Source organism: Colossoma macropomum, unplaced genomic scaffold, assembly GCF_904425465.1.
Source record: "Colossoma macropomum unplaced genomic scaffold, Colossoma_macropomum, whole genome shotgun sequence".
NCBI classification, from domain to species: Eukaryota; Metazoa; Chordata; class Actinopteri; order Characiformes; family Serrasalmidae; genus Colossoma; species Colossoma macropomum.
Genome location: NW_023494806.1, coordinates 9,279,906 through 9,298,753, shown reverse-complemented (window position 1 = coordinate 9,298,753; position 18,848 = coordinate 9,279,906). Strand labels below are relative to the sequence as shown.

The following is an 18,848-nucleotide window of genomic DNA, read 5'->3' as shown; positions in this document are numbered from 1 at the left end:
GCTATTGGACACAACCTGCACTAGCAACCTTTCGGTTTGCATTCAGGTTGCAACGTTCATCTGCAGTGATTCTCTGAATCAGAAGGACTTGTTCCCATCATTTTTAGGATATAGTGATATCGTGATTGAGCAAAAGTGTAAAAAAGTTAGATCATTTACATGAACAAAGCACAAGACACCATTTCGAGTTCTTTCTTCCCTCAGTCACAGCAGGAAAAATCTGCCAAACATAAAAATACAAGTTCTTTCAAAACTATATGCAGGTGTACTCTGGTACATCAAACAAGAGTGCAGAGAGAAAAAAAACAATACAAATTCCAGGCCATAGCAAAATGAAAACAAACCACAATAACCAAATTACTCCCCAGCGACTGACGATGAAGAAGACCATCCACATTTAGAGTTTTATGAAGGGAAAAAGTCAGAGCTTTCCAAGACTGCAGGCTTTCGAGCTTCTTTCATGAAATGGATTTGTGAAAATGACAATGTTAACAAGTTCCATCTACCTTTTTTCCTGCTTAGATGCTGTTGATGAAGCTATTGTTCTTCCATCCACGTAAAAAACAACCATGTCCTAGAAATGTTTTGACTAAAGGCCACGTGTATAAATGATGTGGAACATTGCTATATTTCAAAGTCAAGGACAGAGTTGCTGTTGAGCCACAGTATGTTTTTCACTGGCTTTGGTGAACAACCTATCCTGATCGTCTTTCTTGTAGTGTCTCAAGGATGTTTCTCATGTTTCTCCATTCACACCCAAATCAACAGCTGTAACACTTACAAACTCAGGGACATCCAGAGACTGTGATACATTCATAAGGACTACACTAAGGCCACGTCTGTGGAAACCCTGGCATGATTTCGCTCTTTGTCCTCAAACCCAAAATAAGCTCTTTCCTCTTCAATAACACTGTGCTAATTGTTGAGAAAGCCTATGAAAGCATATTAGCTATTAGACTGCTAACTGCCTCACAGCCACTTAGACACTGAGCAATATGGATGAATAGAGGCACAAAGGCCCCTGTTTGTTCCATTCTTTCCCACTCATTAGCAAAACGGAACAAAACAACTGCAGAAAACGACAGGAAAAGAATGCAATTTCCCTCCTTTTTCTCAAACACTTGATTAACTCTAAAACACAGCTTCACTTCAAATGAGCTTGTGATGTTTGCTAATGGACTGTCATGCTTGAACCAGCGTATGAAGACTGGTGAATTGCTGTGGCCTGAGTAGAGAACGCAAGCGTTCTTTGTCCCAAGGTTCACACTTGCGTTCATACGCTTTCAAAAGCAAAGTGCAAAAGACCTCAGTCCACAAATGCACCCTAAATGCACCCTAAATGCACCCTAAACCCACCCTTTTCCAAATGCCACATCAGAGCAGTACTGGGCTAAGTATGTATTCCACAGTTTAAAGCATTGTTGACACTGCTTTTGAAATATCAGGGAAGTTTGTTAGCAACTACCTGTCCCACTAAGATACAATACATATCTGCACACTTGCTTATCCAGAATTTACTGAATTCGGAAATATGTCGGAGTAAGTGTGGACTTTGGGACCGACCGGTGGAAAAATTTGGATGCAATTCTTCTCAAAAAAGAACCTCTGACATGCACTTTTATACATCCCCTCTTTCTCATGTCCTTAGCAGTGTCCTCTCCCATCCTCCACTCCTCAGTTTAGGAGAAATGGATGTCAGCTGTCTTCTGAATGGCTTCCCTTCTTTCTGGAAAGGACTTTAAACACCAGGAGAGCGATAGAGAGCGTGTAGTTGGAGTGTTGGTCCGAAATGCTGCACAGTCCTATAGTCACATTTTTCTCAAGCCGTCCATATGGTGTTTCTTTCAGGCTCCGGGGGTTCCCGCTGGGTTTATCAGGGGGTCTCCGCCCTCCACAGTGTCCTGAGTGGGCGTCTGCTCAGTGGTCTCAGCCGTTATAACGATGGTGTTCTCGTCCACCAGCTCACACGTAGGGTTGGCGAAGGCGGAGAGGGGGAGAGTGATGCGGTGCATCTCGCGCTCATACACACGCTGCTCGTGCTGCTTCTTCAGGTCTCGACCCCTGCAGAGGACAAGACAGACTCGAGTGAGCAACAGATAGAAATACATTTCTTATATCTGTGGGGTCAACAAGGCATTCTGGTGCACCTAAGCTATTAAGACCTAATGATCTATAATGAGTTTATTTTCTTTAAAATGACTAAATTGTCCCAGCCCTGTATGTAGAAGCACTGGTCATTCACGTTAAACATAAAAATGAGCATCTGTGCACTGTGCACTTTCGCACCCAAATGGCCAAAACACACAAGACTATAGCCTTACGCTGGTGGGCATTTCTGGAATGTTCTTCAATTCCACTAATTGTTATGAAAAAGCCCTTAAATCAGTTGGAAAGTGTTTCCACACAGTTTATAATATTAAATATATTGCCAATTCTGTATGAAAACCAATTTTCCTCGGTACAGCAAAACCATCGGTACATAAGGTTATAGGCTGAAAATAGTGATATTTTCCTTAAAGTCACTGGTGCGTGTCACAGGATGGTCTGCTGAATTAGGTTTAATTCAAATTAAGTGTAGAAATCAACTTGCATTTTTGCACCAAAACAGACAAAATACATAAGACTATAGTCTTGCCATCGAGTGCATTTTTGGACAGTTCTTAAACTCTCTTCATTTTTGTGTAAAAACACTTAAATCAGTTGGAAAATGCCCCCATATGGTGTATTACAACCAAAATCTTGGATATTCTGACTGAACACAAACTTTCAATGGTACATCAAAAACAACATTATCTAAGATTATAGGTGTATCTTTCTGAAAATCAGTGTTTCTCTTGAAATCACTGTTAAACATCACAGGACAGTCTGTTACAACAGTTATCATCACAATTCTTTTTATTTTAACACAAAAGCACTTAAATCAGCTGGAATATGTTTCCACTTGGTGTATTATATTCAATAGACTTTTTGGAAATTCATTCAATCACATTTCACTGGTACACAAACACCATCACTACCTAAGATTGAACCATCACTACCTAAGATTAAAGAACTTTCATTTTTTTTGAAATCACTGGTAAATGTCGCTGCAAAGCACATGCCATCCAGATCAATATGAAAATCACTTTGCACCAATACAGCCAATATATGTAAGACAGTCTTACTTTCGGGTGCATTTTTAGAATATTCTTGAATTCCCCCAATTCTCATTAAAACACACTTAAAATGTCTCCACATGATGTACAATATACTGGAAATTGTTCTCAAAATGACATTTCACTGGTACACCAAAAGTGTCTCTATCTAAGGTTATAGGCTTCTCTTCATGAAAATACAGTTTTATTTTCATTGAAATGATTGTAAAACGTCTCTGCCCTGTCTGCAGAAGCACTAATCAATCAAATTGAGCATTAAAATCTCTGCATTTTTGCACCAAAACCCAAAAATATGTAACATTATAGTCTTACTTTCACATGCATTTCTGGACTGTCCCGGAATTTACTTAATTTTCATGCAAAAACACAAATCTGTAGGGCAATGTCTCCACGTGATGTATTATATCTAAAACATAGCAAATTCTGCTGGAAATGGAAACTTTGACTGTTGCATCAAAACTGTCACTACCTACAGTTGGAGCATAACCTTTCTGAAAAATATGGATTTTTCATATAAATCACTGGTAAATGTCACAGGGCGGTTTGCTGAAACACATCATCTGATTAAAATGGCAAAAATACTTATAACTATAGTCTTACCATCACGCACATTTTGGACCTTTTTAAAATTCTTTTCATTGAAAACATGGCAGGGGCATCGCAGTGGGTTGAATATTAGAACTGCCACAGGCCCCTGAAAAGGCCTTGACTAAAAGTGTGGTAAGTAATTAGTTGGACAGCAAAATCAACACTGGCAAAATAAATGATGTGACACTGAACTGTACATTCATCTTAGAGCCACACCGTCTCTTCTCATACTGCAACCACATGTTGAAGGTGTGGCCTGAACTAGCAAATACTGCATTTCAGTACATCAGTACACAGAAACTCATTTTTTCAAATGCACATTCGTTTTCTCACAACTTATTCAACACAGCTTGGAAGTCGCTGTTATTTCTCACTCATCTCAAAGAAAGTAGTGGAGAAAGGGCAGATTCTAAGTAGCGTGTTTGTAAGTAGGAAATATTTTGATTGAATTTAAATTTCATGAAAAGTTACTGGAATTATGTCACATTTTGTAGTTTTTTTAACGTCAAAACAAACAGAAAAGGCTTGAACCCACTGACTGTTAAGTGTGTGCAATACAGAAGATAAGTCAAATGTAAATGTAGTTCATTATGTAACTAATGGAGTAATAATTATTACATTTTAAATAATAATGCAAACTGAATGTACAGCAAAATGACTGCAAATGTAGGCTTCTAGGACTTGCTTCACATGGTGACACTTTCATGCAACTAGTTGCATGTTGTGAGTTGCCTGCAACCATTTCCATACAACCTGACAGTTACACAAAGCAATTCAAAAACAAAGTTGCATGCAACACATCCAATAACTCCACTAGATAGACAAGTCAGCAGCTCGTGTTTTTTAATACACTGTATCGTTCTCGATATAAAGTCATCCGCAAGGTGTAATTTTAAATGTTGGCAGCATTTTTGTCATCTTCTTATATTTTTTAGCTGTCACTGACATTAGTTTTTTAAAATCTACATTATATCTATCCATCTATCAAAAACTCTTTATAAAATATTTGCATTTTTGATTCATTGAGGACCACATCTCTCTCCTCTTCTGTTATAATTTACATTAAATTAAGCGAGCATCAAATTAGGACAAAACAAATTCACAGTTGAGATGTTTCGCAGTTTATGCAGAGGAGTTTCAAGTGTGTTACAGGACTTGTTTCATGTAGGTTTCATGCAACTAAAGTTGCATTAAAGTTTCACTGTGTTAAGCCAGCCCAAGGGTTGAGAGAACAAGAAAAACACAAAAACTCTTACTTCATGAGACACTGGCAGCATGCTAATTTAACTCCAGCTACTTTAGCTACTTAGTCTATAAACTCAAACAGCTCAATTTGTTTAACTGCAGTCAGGAGGCGGCATTCAAGCAAATTCAAGGGGACTTAAATTACATAATCCAGTTATTCAACACTCTCTCCGCAGCTGGGTCTCATTTTGCTCTTGAAATCTTTCAGAGCGTTCTCTAAATGAAAGGAACAAGCTCTCGTTCCTCTTAAGGAAAAGCCTCATTTTATTTATGAGAATCTCTTTAGAAAGAGGCTGGTATTACATTTAGAAACCCTACCGGGTGCAGTAAGGAGCTCCAGGATAAGACTTGGCTGAGGGTGTGTGTATTTTTAGTCTGGACTATTAATCTGCGCTAGTGTGGAGAGGCTGTACTGGGACGATGCAGAACCAAAGCTGAGCCTGTGCTGCTGGCTCACACGCTGACATGGAGCGGATGGATAGCCTTTATTCTCAGGGTTTATAAGAGGCAGTCGGGTTGATGATGGGGTGCGGACAGACAGACGCTCGTGGCGGGACAGGGTGATATGCTGGCTCTCTTCTTTCTCTCTCCTCAATCTTTCCTCTATTTCTAGTCTCTCTGTTCTCTTCCAATCCATCTTTCTGCTCTATCCATATCAGCCTCCTCTCTCTCTTCCGGCTCAGCTGTGTGGAACAAGCCTGCAGCGCGTTACGCAACCATCCCGCCTCTCTACACGCCTGCCTCTCTGCAGTGGGCCCTGTATTAACAAAGCAATGAGCTTCAACTCGTTCACCCACCCTCTGCAGTCATCAGAGCAAAGGCCACGCTTTGAAAGAAACTCTATTCAGCAACACCCTAGTCAGCAAAGAAACTTTTAGCCAAGAAAACTGCTAAAGAAATGTAGGAATGCAATGTTGTTTAAAGGATTATTCCAGCAATTTTCAACCTCATCTCTCAATGCTGCAACAATTACCACAAGGTAGTAATATCTACAAATAATTTCAATCACAATTTCTTGTTAAAAATTACCAATAATACCACCCCTGCCCTCACACATCGCATCTTAGACTTTCTATGCTATCTTCAGCTTATATGTTTTCAGCTGGGGTTTGGCAGTAATAAGTGTAATAAGGTTTACTGCTGTATTTAAAAATGATACCTTTTCTAACAATTATTATATTTTGATTCCACATCTGAACGGCCAAATTAATGCATTACACCCATTTATACTGTAAAGGAGCTCACTCACTGGTGGTGTGGGTGCTAACTAATAGATACCACTGTTAGAAAAAAGGGGAAAAAATCAGAGGCAGGGAAAAAACTCAGAAAACTAAGCAAGACAGTGGCTCAGACACGGCTAAGAGCTACACATGCCACAGAACACTTTCGATATCAGCTTTCACTCTAACTCCAGTCACTCTCAGATATCCTCTAAACAGGTGTCACTTCAACCTCAGTTAGCTGTAACCAAGCTTGTGCTGTGTTAGGTGGGACGTGTTTCAGTACTAAACCATTTCATCTCATTTTAAAGGTGTGACTGCAAAAAACGTGTTCATGAGCCCCTCCTTGTGTGGGTTCATGGCTGCTTCTTCTCTTTAATGACACTTGAAAAGTGACTTCAGACTGTTAAACTTCAAATTGTGCTCGAGTGAGTGGGCGACTTCCAAAGCCACATCCACGGGCGTTTTCCTATCATTATAGCTGAGGCGTGCTGGAATTAAGCTACAGATGCTCGTGGGAAACCACTGTATTCTGAACCATCGGGACACTTAAGCTATAGGAAAAATTATAAAATTATAAAACATAACCTAACGGCTTATAAACACCCTGTTTGGTCCACTGTTTTACCAGTAAGAGTGAATGAAACAATTACTTTTACATCATATTTAATCTTATTTAGCAAGCTGTTTAATTTTACACTAGTCATCTGTTGTTCCCAGCATTTTTATCGGGTTATTTCGAACTCCGATACACTGTACCATCGCCCAGGCCTTGCACTGACAGAGCTCTTTTGACAGAGCTCACTGGCTTCTGTCAAAATAGTGTTTCAAATCAACAAGTCTTCTGTTCTTTTACTAAGTACAGGGAAAAATGTTTAAATTATTGTCTACTATATGATATGGACGCAGCAGATAGCGATTAAGCCGAAAAACACTGAAGTACCCCTTTCACACAGATGACATAATAAGCCACTATGAAGCTGTATGTGTGACATAACTGCCCTGTCACAAACAGTAAGCTGCTCAACACTGCATGCTGCCTATGCTCATTAGTACTGAGCTACTTACAAAGAGAGATAACGATGACAGGGGAAGATAATCACAGCTGACACACAAGCACAAAGACACAGAGTTTCAAGGGCAGCGACTGGGTGCTCTGCCAGGGTGTCCATTAGACACAGACAGAAAAGTGGCCCCTTACCATTGATCCAAGACCAAACCTGTTTTCTGCTGATGTAAGCTGACCAGGTACATTTTCTCTACAATAATGAAGCAAGTGGCAGGTTTATATGAAGGGCCCGGCTGATATTTTGTGTGCTGGATAAAATCGGCCATTATCAAGGATCCGCAGTTTTACCAAAATTGACAGAAACCCCAATAAACCACTAAAAAGGCTTTTTTTTAGACGGTAATGTGAACAGATACCTCAAATGTGAGAAGAAAGGCTCATCTGACGATTGAGAACTGCCCATACTGGACGATTTACAATTCATTATCAGTCAGTAAGGCACTGTTTAGCTAAAACTGCTGAAGTTATATCAGCTGAACAGAATTTAATTATTGCAATTTTAGCCTCTTTTAAATCAGTGACAAAATTTTGATACTGGTTAAACTTTTGCAAATTCTTTCTTGAGGCTGAGATAAGGGAGTGTCCACTGGTCATAACCAAGCATGCTGGGATAAGCTATCCATTTCTATTGATCACAGCCAGCTCCGCCTTTCCACTCTTAAAGGAATGGTTCAGCTTAAAATCAAATTTACACTATTTCCCACTTACCCAAGATGTAGTTGATCAGCCAAGACATGTCTGGCATCCAAATGTTGTTTCTTTAGTTTAGCACTGGAGCTGCAAGGCCAACACTGATAACAAACACTAGAATCTGTAAATACATCCCCAAAATCTTCTCTCAACCCGACTTACACCACATCCAGATCATCACTTAGGTTGTACAGACCTGCCAGTGCACTTTAGGACACTGTATGACCGACTATAAGCTATAAAGAACAAAACTTCTGAATTCTGTGGACACAGATTTTAGACAACAGGTGACTCCTCTACAGACTCTAACCTCATACACGATTAACAGTTATTTATAAATAGAAACAGCAGACATCATAAACGTACCGTGTCATCCATGTGCCTGAGTAATGTGCGTGTACAGGAAGATGAATTAAAGTTCAGCACAACACATAATGAAGATCTGAATGTGATATGAGCAGACTAAGAGAAGCTCTGGGATGCATTTACAGAAGAGATTTGGGTGACAATTGATTTCAGTGTTTGTTAGTAGTGTAGCTCCAGTCCTAAACTAAAGAAGACAAACTGAAACACCAATCATGTCTCGGCTGAATACAACTGGAGTAAGCGAAAGACTGTAAATTAGATTTTTCACAAAACCATCCTTTCATGATAATTAGACCTTGATTAGGGGAGCCATAGAGCAGCCTTATCTGTGTGCTTCAGCAGTCAGTGTTATCTTGTCTCCTTTCCTTCCAGTTTCCTTTTACTGCTCACTCACTCAACAGACTGGAATACAAGCTTCTAAAAATAGACAAACAGACAGCCTCTTTCTGCTCTGTTTTTCTCTCAGCCTTTGGGCAGTTTCTTATGAGTCTACTGACGTTAGAGAGGCAGACTTAGTGGACAGAACTGATGGTACATACGCTGAGTTGGCAGTTTATCAGAAACACCTACCATATAGGTGCACTTTAGGTTTACAATTACTGACTGGAGTCCATTGGTTGCTATGCAGAATCTGACAGCCACCTCTTCTGCTTCCATCAAAATCTGGTATCTGGTCAGCAGTGGTCATGTAGTGGTCCCAATCCATTGATGGAAAGGGTAGAGGTCAGTCAGCTACAGTCACTAACGGTCAAATCTGTCTGATCCTGATATATATATATATATATATCTTATATATTTAAAGCAATTATTTACACATACCAATATTATTTTGATATATTACCGTGCCCTAAACTCAGTGTATGGGTGAGTGAGTCCAGCTGATGCCCATTCTCCTGTTGCGACATTCTGTTCCTGCACGCCCTCTCGCTGAAAAACACACCTCACGCCTTATCCACAGTCGCCCCTCAAGCTCTCAAAACAACACCTCCCACACAAACGCTCAAAACCACATACAACAGCTTTTGACACTACTCAAAATACCTCAGTAATAAGCTCTACAGAGCACTCAACAGCCATCAGGCTCCATGTACCCAGTGTCTCAAAAAAAATTATACTATACCACGTCAGCCCACTAAATTACAGCAGGCTCCATTCTGCATGTCTCTTCATGCCCTATTTCTGTGCAGGCATATAAGCAGCGCTTTGTCTGTGTCTTTATTCTGATTTCACACTCTGTTCTCTTCTGCAGTGGCCCTACTGCAACAATATGTTTCTATTTGCAAAGCTGGTGGTGTGTGCATTTCTTCACGCATGTCTGTGTGAGAGTACTGACCGTTTATATAAGTAGCCCAGTGTGATTCCTACTCCAAGTAAGATGATGATGCCCATCATGAGAGCGGCTAGAACATAACCTAAAAGAGAGCACATCAGCAAAGCAGAGAGTAAGTCAAGAGCAAATCATTAAAGTAAAAATATTCTATAAAAATGGAAATGGATAGTGTTGCATAGCTAAAAACATGAATAGTAGCAATCTACTACGCCTTACAAGGAAATTCCTTTCATTACATGATGCCTGAGACACTGTTTTACATTTTGAGATAAGGTTTTGATCTGAACAAAAAAAAACACAGAATCAATTTTATTTGAAATTACTTAATGCAACTTGAGGCAAGTGTGATGACTGAGGCATGTTGTTAGCACAATCCTATTTAGTGGGATATAAGCTACCATTACTTAGCTTCATAAGCCTTGTAGCTCCAGTGCAAGAGTAAAAAAGTCAACTTATCTTGACTGACTGACAACATTTGAAGTAAGAAGAAAATTCTGCAAATTTTATTTGGAACGGAGCGATTTGAGGACACATCCACTCCAGTGCTCCAGTTTAGGTGGCCTACCTCTGGGTGTAGGCTGAATAGGCTGTGTGATAAAATATATGCAAACATCCTGTTTTCGTGACATCACAAAAACAAATCATTCAAAACTTTTTGCAGCTTGAAGGGGAATTTCACCAATTTTTTCAACATTTCTGCATAATTCAGTGGTTGAGATGTAAACATTCATTTAGAGTGGTTTGATGTGAGATGGTTAATTGTAGAGAAACTTACAGACTCAGATTTCTTTACAGTGATGGTGACAGAAACTAGGGATTGTGTTGTCTACAACACATATGTAGCCATTTTATTTCCTATCCAAAACCACTGGTGAACCTACATGTCTTCTGACTTTTTATATGTAATGCCTCACAACGCCCTGCGTATACCTCCCCAGCATGTGTGTGTATGTGTTTTAAACCAAAACCTTCTCTAAACTATCATAAACAGTGTCTCAGACATCCAGCAGTGTATTCATAACGATTTTATTTAATAACTTTCTACGAGGGTGCATTTACAATTCTGACTCTGTAAGTTTCTCTAGAATTGAGCATTTCACATCAAACCACTCTGAATGACTTTGTTTACATCTTAACCATTTTACTATGTAGCAATTTTTAAAAATCAGTGGAATTCTCCTTTAGTTTCCATATATGAACTGTGTGGTGTGGGGAGTGAATAGTACTGACTTTTGAAACTTCAAGAGTGTTTATATATGACACCTAACTCTTATATTTAAAAACAGTGAGGAAAAAAGTCACTTTTCCATGATACAGGTCTTCATAAAAACAAGCTTGGTGTCTGAAGCCTAGACCCAGATGTAGACCACCTGAAAAGCGAAGCACTCTAGTGTATTACTCCACTTCAATCTTTTCCATCTTTTCAATTTGTTATAAAGAAGAGAGGCTGGTGGGAGTCGACTTTGGAATTTCTCCACTTTTATCTCAATCACAAGACCTACCCGTAGTGCCAAGGTCTTTCTTCTTCTTTGGTCCAGTCCTGACCCGCTGACTGACCCCCATCACCGGCTGCACCGCGGCGCCCTCTGCCTGCTCAAACGTCTCTGTCTTGCCAGAGGTGGGCACTGGGGAAGGATCCAGTGCAGCTGGAGTCACTGACTCTGTCAAGCTTTCATCTGAGGGTCAAAAGATCATTTGCCTGAATACATATTCAGACAGGATTTATGAGATATAAAGTGAGTTAATATTTTGCATGAAATACTCTGAATCCTTATTTTAGTAAAGCTGAAGGCCCATCCTTCAATAGCACTGAATTACTGAGTACTGCAAATGTCTCAACTGATTGCAAGAACTACCCTTGAAAAACACTGACTGCTGTTCTAGACAAGGAACACTGGTATCTAAGTCACTGACCTCGAAATGTACGATTTGGTAAAAACAATGATGTGTTTGTCGTCATTATTGCCTTAGGTCACGTCTTGTCTGGTCTCGGAGACAAAGCTTAGACTGAATTTCTCTGCTTAAGCAGCTTTTAAACTGGCACTGAGCCCCTCTGTGCTGTTTGTTGGGCAGTAGGGCTGCAAAATCTATCATTTGTTAATTATTATCACCATATTGACTCTTGCAATACTGATACAACAGAAGGCTGCAATATGTTTTATACACATTGTTTTTTTTACTTTATACTTGAACAAATATGTGACATATGACCAAAAATGTACTGAAGTATTCATTAACATAAACAAAAAAATGCTCAAAAAAATGAAATTGATAGAAATGGATTGCCTTCAAGGTTACGAGGGTCCCTCTGATGGACAATTTCCAAATCTTCTGTTTTAAATGAAAGTGAGAAGTTTGGCTAGACTGTGCATGCACCTTCACCTTGAGTCACTTTGACTGTATGTTTGAGGTCAGTGTCTCATTAAAACATCAATTTTAACCCTAAATTCAGTTTCTTGGCCAATGAGATTAAATTGTCCTCTACTATCTCCTGGTACATTGCCCCAGTCATGTCTCTTTGGATGACGTGCTGTAATGCCTCAGTGCCATAAGCAAGAGAAGCAGCCCCATGTCATGATGCTCACCCATTGTACTTCGAGATGGGTATAGTGCTCTCGGGATTATACAAACTTTTATCTCTTTTATGACAAGCTGAAATTTTTTGCCAAATTCCATCCAGTTCTATTTTTGTTTCATCTGATCACAGTACATTGTTTTAAAACAGTAATCATTTGTCTAAATCCTTGTGTGTAAATTTTAGACACGCATCTCTTTGCTTATGTTTTAGCTCTATCTTTTATTTAGCAAGGGGTGTAGGGTGGGGGTCGACAACACAAATGTTAAGAAGAGTCATTCTGTCCTTTCAACAAAAATCAAACTAAGTGGGGAGCCACTGCATTTTATGTGCGTTTTACCATCTTGGCTGCAAATATGTCTCAGTATGTGCTGATGTTAGTACAGTGTAGGCTAAAAATATAAACGAAAACGCATACTTTGCTCTGCTTTAAGCTTTAGCTCAGCTATAGCCGCTTTTCACACATCTCTGGCAGGAAACTTTCCCCCAAAAGTAGAGAAGCTTACTGTAAAATGTCTCTCAACGTTTGACTTTTTACGAGGCTGAAGTCAGCTTCTCATTCACCGGCTTCTTGCTTGAATTGAATGTAACTGCTGCACCGTTTAAGCTGGAACAGGACAATTCAAACAAGCTTTGTGACTTTTTAGTGTTCGACAGTTTCTCATAGCAGATTAAACGTATCAGGAAACAAGCTGAGTGCTTATAAATGCAAATAAGTCCATTCGTCTCCAAATTATCCAAGTTCATCTTAAATCTTTCTCTTTGCCTTTTCGTTAGCTGATAGCTAGGCAAGATTGTTGTGTGCGTTGCTATGTGACCAGCAGTCTTCGTGCCAACCTTCAGGGTTAAAGGTTGGTGAATTAGCAGATACAGGCTACATTAACTCCAGCGTTTAAGACACTCATTTCTATGTAACATTTACACATACATATCTATATATTTTTCTTATAGGTTGCACTTTTTTTTTCAACTTTGTTTTTTTACACTTCTTTTTTATGTTTGCGAATACATGCTTTTTTGTTCACATTTAGTGCAAAGTCAAAAGACATTATGTGTGTAAATTTCAAGTGGATATATACACTGGAGGTACATTAAATTACAAAACCAAAAGTGTCTCAATACTTGTTTCTCTTCACTGCACCATGTGACACAGTGATGCTCTATATATATGGAAATATTGCTATATAAAATTTTATCAGAACTGAGCAAAGACCAAGATTCATCATATTTGTTTGCCTTTGAGCTAAGTGCTACAGAAGACAGATGTTTCGCTACACGTGACATGCTTTAACCACTCTCACAGTGAGGGGGAAACCAGATCAACAACTCCGACCTGCTTCCTCTCAGCCAACAGTGACTTCGTTCCACCCCCTCCCTGTGTCCCCACACCTCTTTAAAAAAGTTGTTTACCAACTCTACTGGAGTTATGCTGCATGAGGTCACAGTGGAGACCAGCCAATCAGCTGCTGTCTCTATGGAGAGCATGCCACTATCAGCCAATTAGAAGCAAAGAGGGACGGGTCTTCCTCCTTAGTCTTGCACAGCTGCTAGACAAGTTTCATGCATGCGAGTCTTTGTCTTTGTCTCTGAAAGGAGGCCAAAAAGGACCAAGTCTGATGTTATTGTTTAACCTGATCTGTCTTGGCAGACACAAAAGCTAAGGGCAGCACTTAGAAAGCAGCTTAATTTCAGAAGAAGTCTGACCAACTGGCCCACTGAACTCAGTAAACTCAGTAAACTCTTTCTAAGGGTCCTTAAATGCCTCCCTGCTTGTCCTTCCACTGATTAATCCACCAGCCTGGCTTTGTTTGGTAAACCCTAATGCTCCAGCTCTAGCTGTTCGCCAAATAAGGGGCTGAGAGAGCTCTGAGGAAAACGCTATCTGAAAGGGACGAACTGCAAACAAGTTCAGGTCCACCCAAGCCTGCTGAGCTTAGCGAAAGAGTGTTTGTCCTCAGAGAAAACCTCCTGGAAACATTTACACTCCACTCAAAAGTTGGAGATGTTTTTTAATGGTGCTGCTTGGCAGCGTTTCAGAATATAGAGAAAAAAAACAGAGGAATGGACATGTTGTGACCACTGGAGAGAACCACTGCTGGCACATGCTGTGAAATGTCTTGAGACAAGTTACTTTCAAACTATCACTCTCAAACTTAATTAAAAAAGAAAGTTACCGCTGTCAGTCATTCTGTACAAATACTGCACATCATGGTCACTTACCTTTCTAACCTTTTATTTACGTTCCTGTTTAAAACGTAGTGATTTTTAAACTAATATGCAAAGTGCTATTTAAATAAGGATTTATTAGCATTTATTATTATGTAGGAATGCAATAATTACTCATTTTTATGGTCGATTTCTGATTCCAAATTGGCTGATGGCTGATATTTTTGGCCTTTTTCTATTTCAGGTACTTTCTATTAGCCAAAACTGCAATATAAATTAGTATGTAAATGAACTAAACTGGCTTTTTACATTCAAATGGAAAACCATTTAAATTAATTAAATTAATTTAATTAAAGTGCTGCATTGAAAGTAAGACACAAATTGCTATTTCGCACAATGAGTCATATTTTATTATGCTACAACATTTCAGTATAGATGTAGCAACAGCATTCAAATACTTACTTGGCCAACGTTATTTACCTTCTAAATAACAATAAAAAAAAACTTTAATTGGATGATTGCCGACTGAGTGTTTGGAGCAAAAATGTGCCAATTTTAGCCTTGGTTGATTCTGGTCATAGATCCCTATCATCATCATTATTATTATTATTATTATTACTATTATTACTTTGAGGGTATTTTATTTAGCTGTTGTATTAGGAGTGATGATAAAACCAAGCAGTAATTTTACATTATTTTTTTCACTTGTAGTTCATCAAAAAAGCAGAGAACTTTGAAGACAGTGCAGTTTCTAAATGTTGAACCAATACCAATTTTGTGTTCTTAAGTGTAAAAGGAGATATTTTATTATGAATTAAATTTGATGCGAAGTTATTGTTGTAGGTGTATCTTATCTTGCGGAGACAAAAAAAACATTCTTTACATTTCTGCCAATTTTTTCAGAACAGAAAAATTCAGATGTGCAAATGCAATGCAATTGGAATGTAAACATAATTCAGTGTAACTCAGTATGTAATTAAATATGTAATTATGTAGTTACTTTTGAACAGCCCAGTACAAATAAAGTAATAAATCTTGACTTTTAGTGGTTAAGAGAATAATTAGGTACAAAGTCAGTAGGAGCAGTTTCTCTGTGGACTTTACCAGCTGCTATAGATGTGACTGGGCCTAATAATAGCTTTCACATATGTAAATACACAGTCCTTCTAAACACTGTACTGCTTGCGTATGTATGCAAAAATAATGCATCTATCGACACAGGAGACGTGTACTGTGGCAGAGGTAAGTGATGAACCGTGCTAAAATGGCTACCTTGGCATGAGTCAATGGCACACGCCTCTCTCTGGAGCCGTCCATCTGTTCCGGAAACGTAGCACCAGGGCCCATCTGAGCCTCAGGGTTACGACAGAAATTATGGTCCCCAACACCTGAGTAGAAAGAGACAATCTATTGAACAATACAGATTTAATGATAAGGTTTAATAAAATATGCCTGTCTGACCTACATGGAGGCCAGAAAGAGAGAAAACGGCCTAAATAATTCACGGAATAGCAATATAATGATACAAAAACAGTGCACAAGGATGCAAAACCATTGTTGAGAGTGTTTTTTTTCCCTACTCTGATTGTATACGTAAATATGTTTGTGGCCCTGTCTGTATGCCCATCCCAGCAAAGTGCCTGCTTATGGATTAGCCAAATCTGATGACTCAGCTGTTTTGTATCAGAACATTAAAATCTTTTAACTGGGCTGTTCTATTACTGCAATTAATATTAAGTGCAAACATTTAAGCTCTGTCCAAAGGTTTGTACACATTTACTCATCCATTCTTCTGAAATCAAGGGTATTATAGGGAGTCTGTCCACCCCCTTTTCTGCAGTAACAGCCTCTACTCTTCTGGGAAGGCTTTACATTAGATGTTGGAACTTCATTGTGAGGAATTGATTGCATTCAACCACAAGAGCATTAATGAAGTCAGGATGGTAAGTTTTGGATCATGCCACTCCAACTCATGCTAAAGGTATCCGATGGAGCTCCATCAATCCAGAGAATGCAGTTCCACTGCACTACAGCACAAAACCGGGGGGTTTTATACCCCTCAAGCCAAAGCTCAGTATTGGACATGACGCCTTATTCGATTTTTTGTTGGCAGTGCTTTTCTATACACTCTCAGAAAAAAAGTATGAAACTGTCTCTGAGGCAGTACCCCTCTTGTAAGTGGGGTGGTATCCTCAAGGGTACTTCTCAGTACCTTTAGTCAGGGAACATAATTGTACCATAATCCATTGAAATTATATTTTCTACGATGTACTGACTCCACACACCCCGTCTCACCTCCTTTTTATTTTATTGCTCTGTTTTAACATATTAAGTTATGGAAAGGTACAAATACTCACTTTTTGCCTGGAAAAAACTATTCAAGGTGCACAATTGGACCTTAAAACCACTGTTGTACCTTTGAGGGAACATTTATATTGTTTGTACCTTGATGAACGAAAAACGTACCTGCACAGAACCTTCATTTCTAACAGTGTATAAGTGCAAATGAAGGCCTGTGTCAGCAATGGGTGCACCTTAAAGTAGCTGAAGGGGCATCTGGACACTTTTGGCCGTATTCATGACAGTTGTTAGTTTAATCACTTTTGAGTGGAGGTTACGGTTCACCTGAGCAGGACTCTCACCTGTGTGTGAATCTGCATGGCTCTGGATGTCATAGTCTCTGGTTGTGTTGTTCCAGTTCACGCAGACCTTCCCTGAAGAAGATTTCTGCTGGGTTCCTCTGTACTCTACACCATTGGAGTCCTTTATACAGTCTGCAAAATGTCCCAACATGTGGAGAATTAACAGACCGATCACTCAGATAAAAAAACAGCAGATAGGAAACACACTGCCAGGGTGAACCAGTGTGGTGGCACTACACCTCAGCTGCAACAACAAAAACAACAAAAGCACAGGATTTCTAGAACACAGTGGCTAATGTAGGTCCACAACTGACAGAAAAAGTTTTATTTTTACACAGTTTTTCAGTAAAAAAGCGTAGACTTAAAATGAATAAAAAGGAAAACAGCTTTTTTTTATTTAGAATGGCCTTAGTGGGGTGTTATAATGTGAGGGAAAACAATGGACACGCACATTCAGACTGCAGACAAACAGAAAGGAAAAAATAAAATAGAAAATGAGAACAAACTGAAGCACTTTCTCCAAGTAAAACGTTTCCACACTTTTTTAAAAGGCGAAGAGAGAACAAAGGGGTTCCTACCTTCGACTGGTGATGAAGAAACCACCAAAACAAGGCTGAGGAGAAAGGCTGCGTGACCCGAGCTGGTCATTTTAACGCGTACAGCGTGCTGGTGAGCTACAGGCTGCAGTTCATACCGAGATAAAGCTGCACTGACACTGAGCCGCTGCTGCTGCTGTTCTTCTCCGTGTTTTTCTGAACGTAGCACTCAGCTCCCCCGCCGTCTCTCTCTCTCTCTCTCTGTCTCTCTCTCAGCGTCTAGCTCTACTCGTAAACATCCCTCTCCCCTCCCTCCTTCTCCCTCTCCTTCCCTCTCCCTCTCTACGTCAGCAAAAGCCTGCATGAAAACGATCAGATTTTTCCCAGCAGGCAACTCGGCTGTGAGGGACTAAAACACACGCTGTACCCACACGTTGTTATACATCAGTTATAATATAGTAACGTTACTTTTCTGCTTATTGCCTTGAAAAGAGGTTTTGGTCGTGTTGTGTGGCACCATAAAGGGTACATGTGTTCGGAAGGGCTGAGTTAGACTCACTGAAATAGCAACGTGAAGATTTTACTGTTTTTTCCCAATGTATGATATCAACAGTAGGTCCAAAAGTACTGACTTTTCAGCTTGTTCTTTATTTGTGCCTAACCCCACACCACCCCACCCGCCCCCCACCCACACACACACCCACACACACACCCACACACACACACACATTTAAAGTACCCATATCCTCATGTTCTACATGAGTGAAGGTGTTTTTTTTGCGCAAAAAAAAAAAACACCTTCACTGAAAAACGAGCCCACAATCATGAACTCATCTTTAAAGGGGAATTCTACCATTTTATCAAAATTTTTGAATAATTCAGCACTTAAGTTTGTAAACAGAGTCATTCAGAGTGGTGTGATGTGAAGCGGTTCATTGCAGAGAAACTTACAGACCTGATTTCTTTACAGTGGTGGTGATAAAAACCAGGGGTCACAGTGTCTACAACACAAATACAGCCATTTTATTTACTATCCAACACCGCCAGTGAACCTACAGGTGTCTTTTCTGTGTTTTTTTAAGCCAAAACTTTATCACAAAACTATCATTAACCACTTATGCTGGTAGGTGTATTTTGTTTTTTCCATCTGAATGTACATGCCCAAATCGTAAGGCAAATTATTCAGTAACTGCATGAAATAACTAATTTTCTTGTTGTTGTTGTTGTAAAGCTCCCCTCAAATGAACAGAAAATGTTTTATGATCA

General features: G+C 39.4%; 1 protein-coding gene across 1 annotated transcript; it reads right to left on the bottom strand.

Annotated features, from left to right (window-relative positions):
• Positions 1 to 191: 191 nt before the first annotated feature.
• On the bottom strand, positions 192 to 17,907 carry pik3ip1 (phosphoinositide-3-kinase interacting protein 1). The gene is given in 7 exon segments (XM_036598348.1): positions 192 to 2,061; positions 9,667 to 9,745; positions 11,166 to 11,339; positions 15,677 to 15,757; positions 15,760 to 15,792; positions 17,047 to 17,178; positions 17,625 to 17,907. Coding segments are annotated over 7 exon segments (786 nt in total). The 5' UTR covers positions 17,695 to 17,907; the 3' UTR covers positions 192 to 1,844.
• Positions 17,908 to 18,848: the final 941 nt, after the last annotated feature.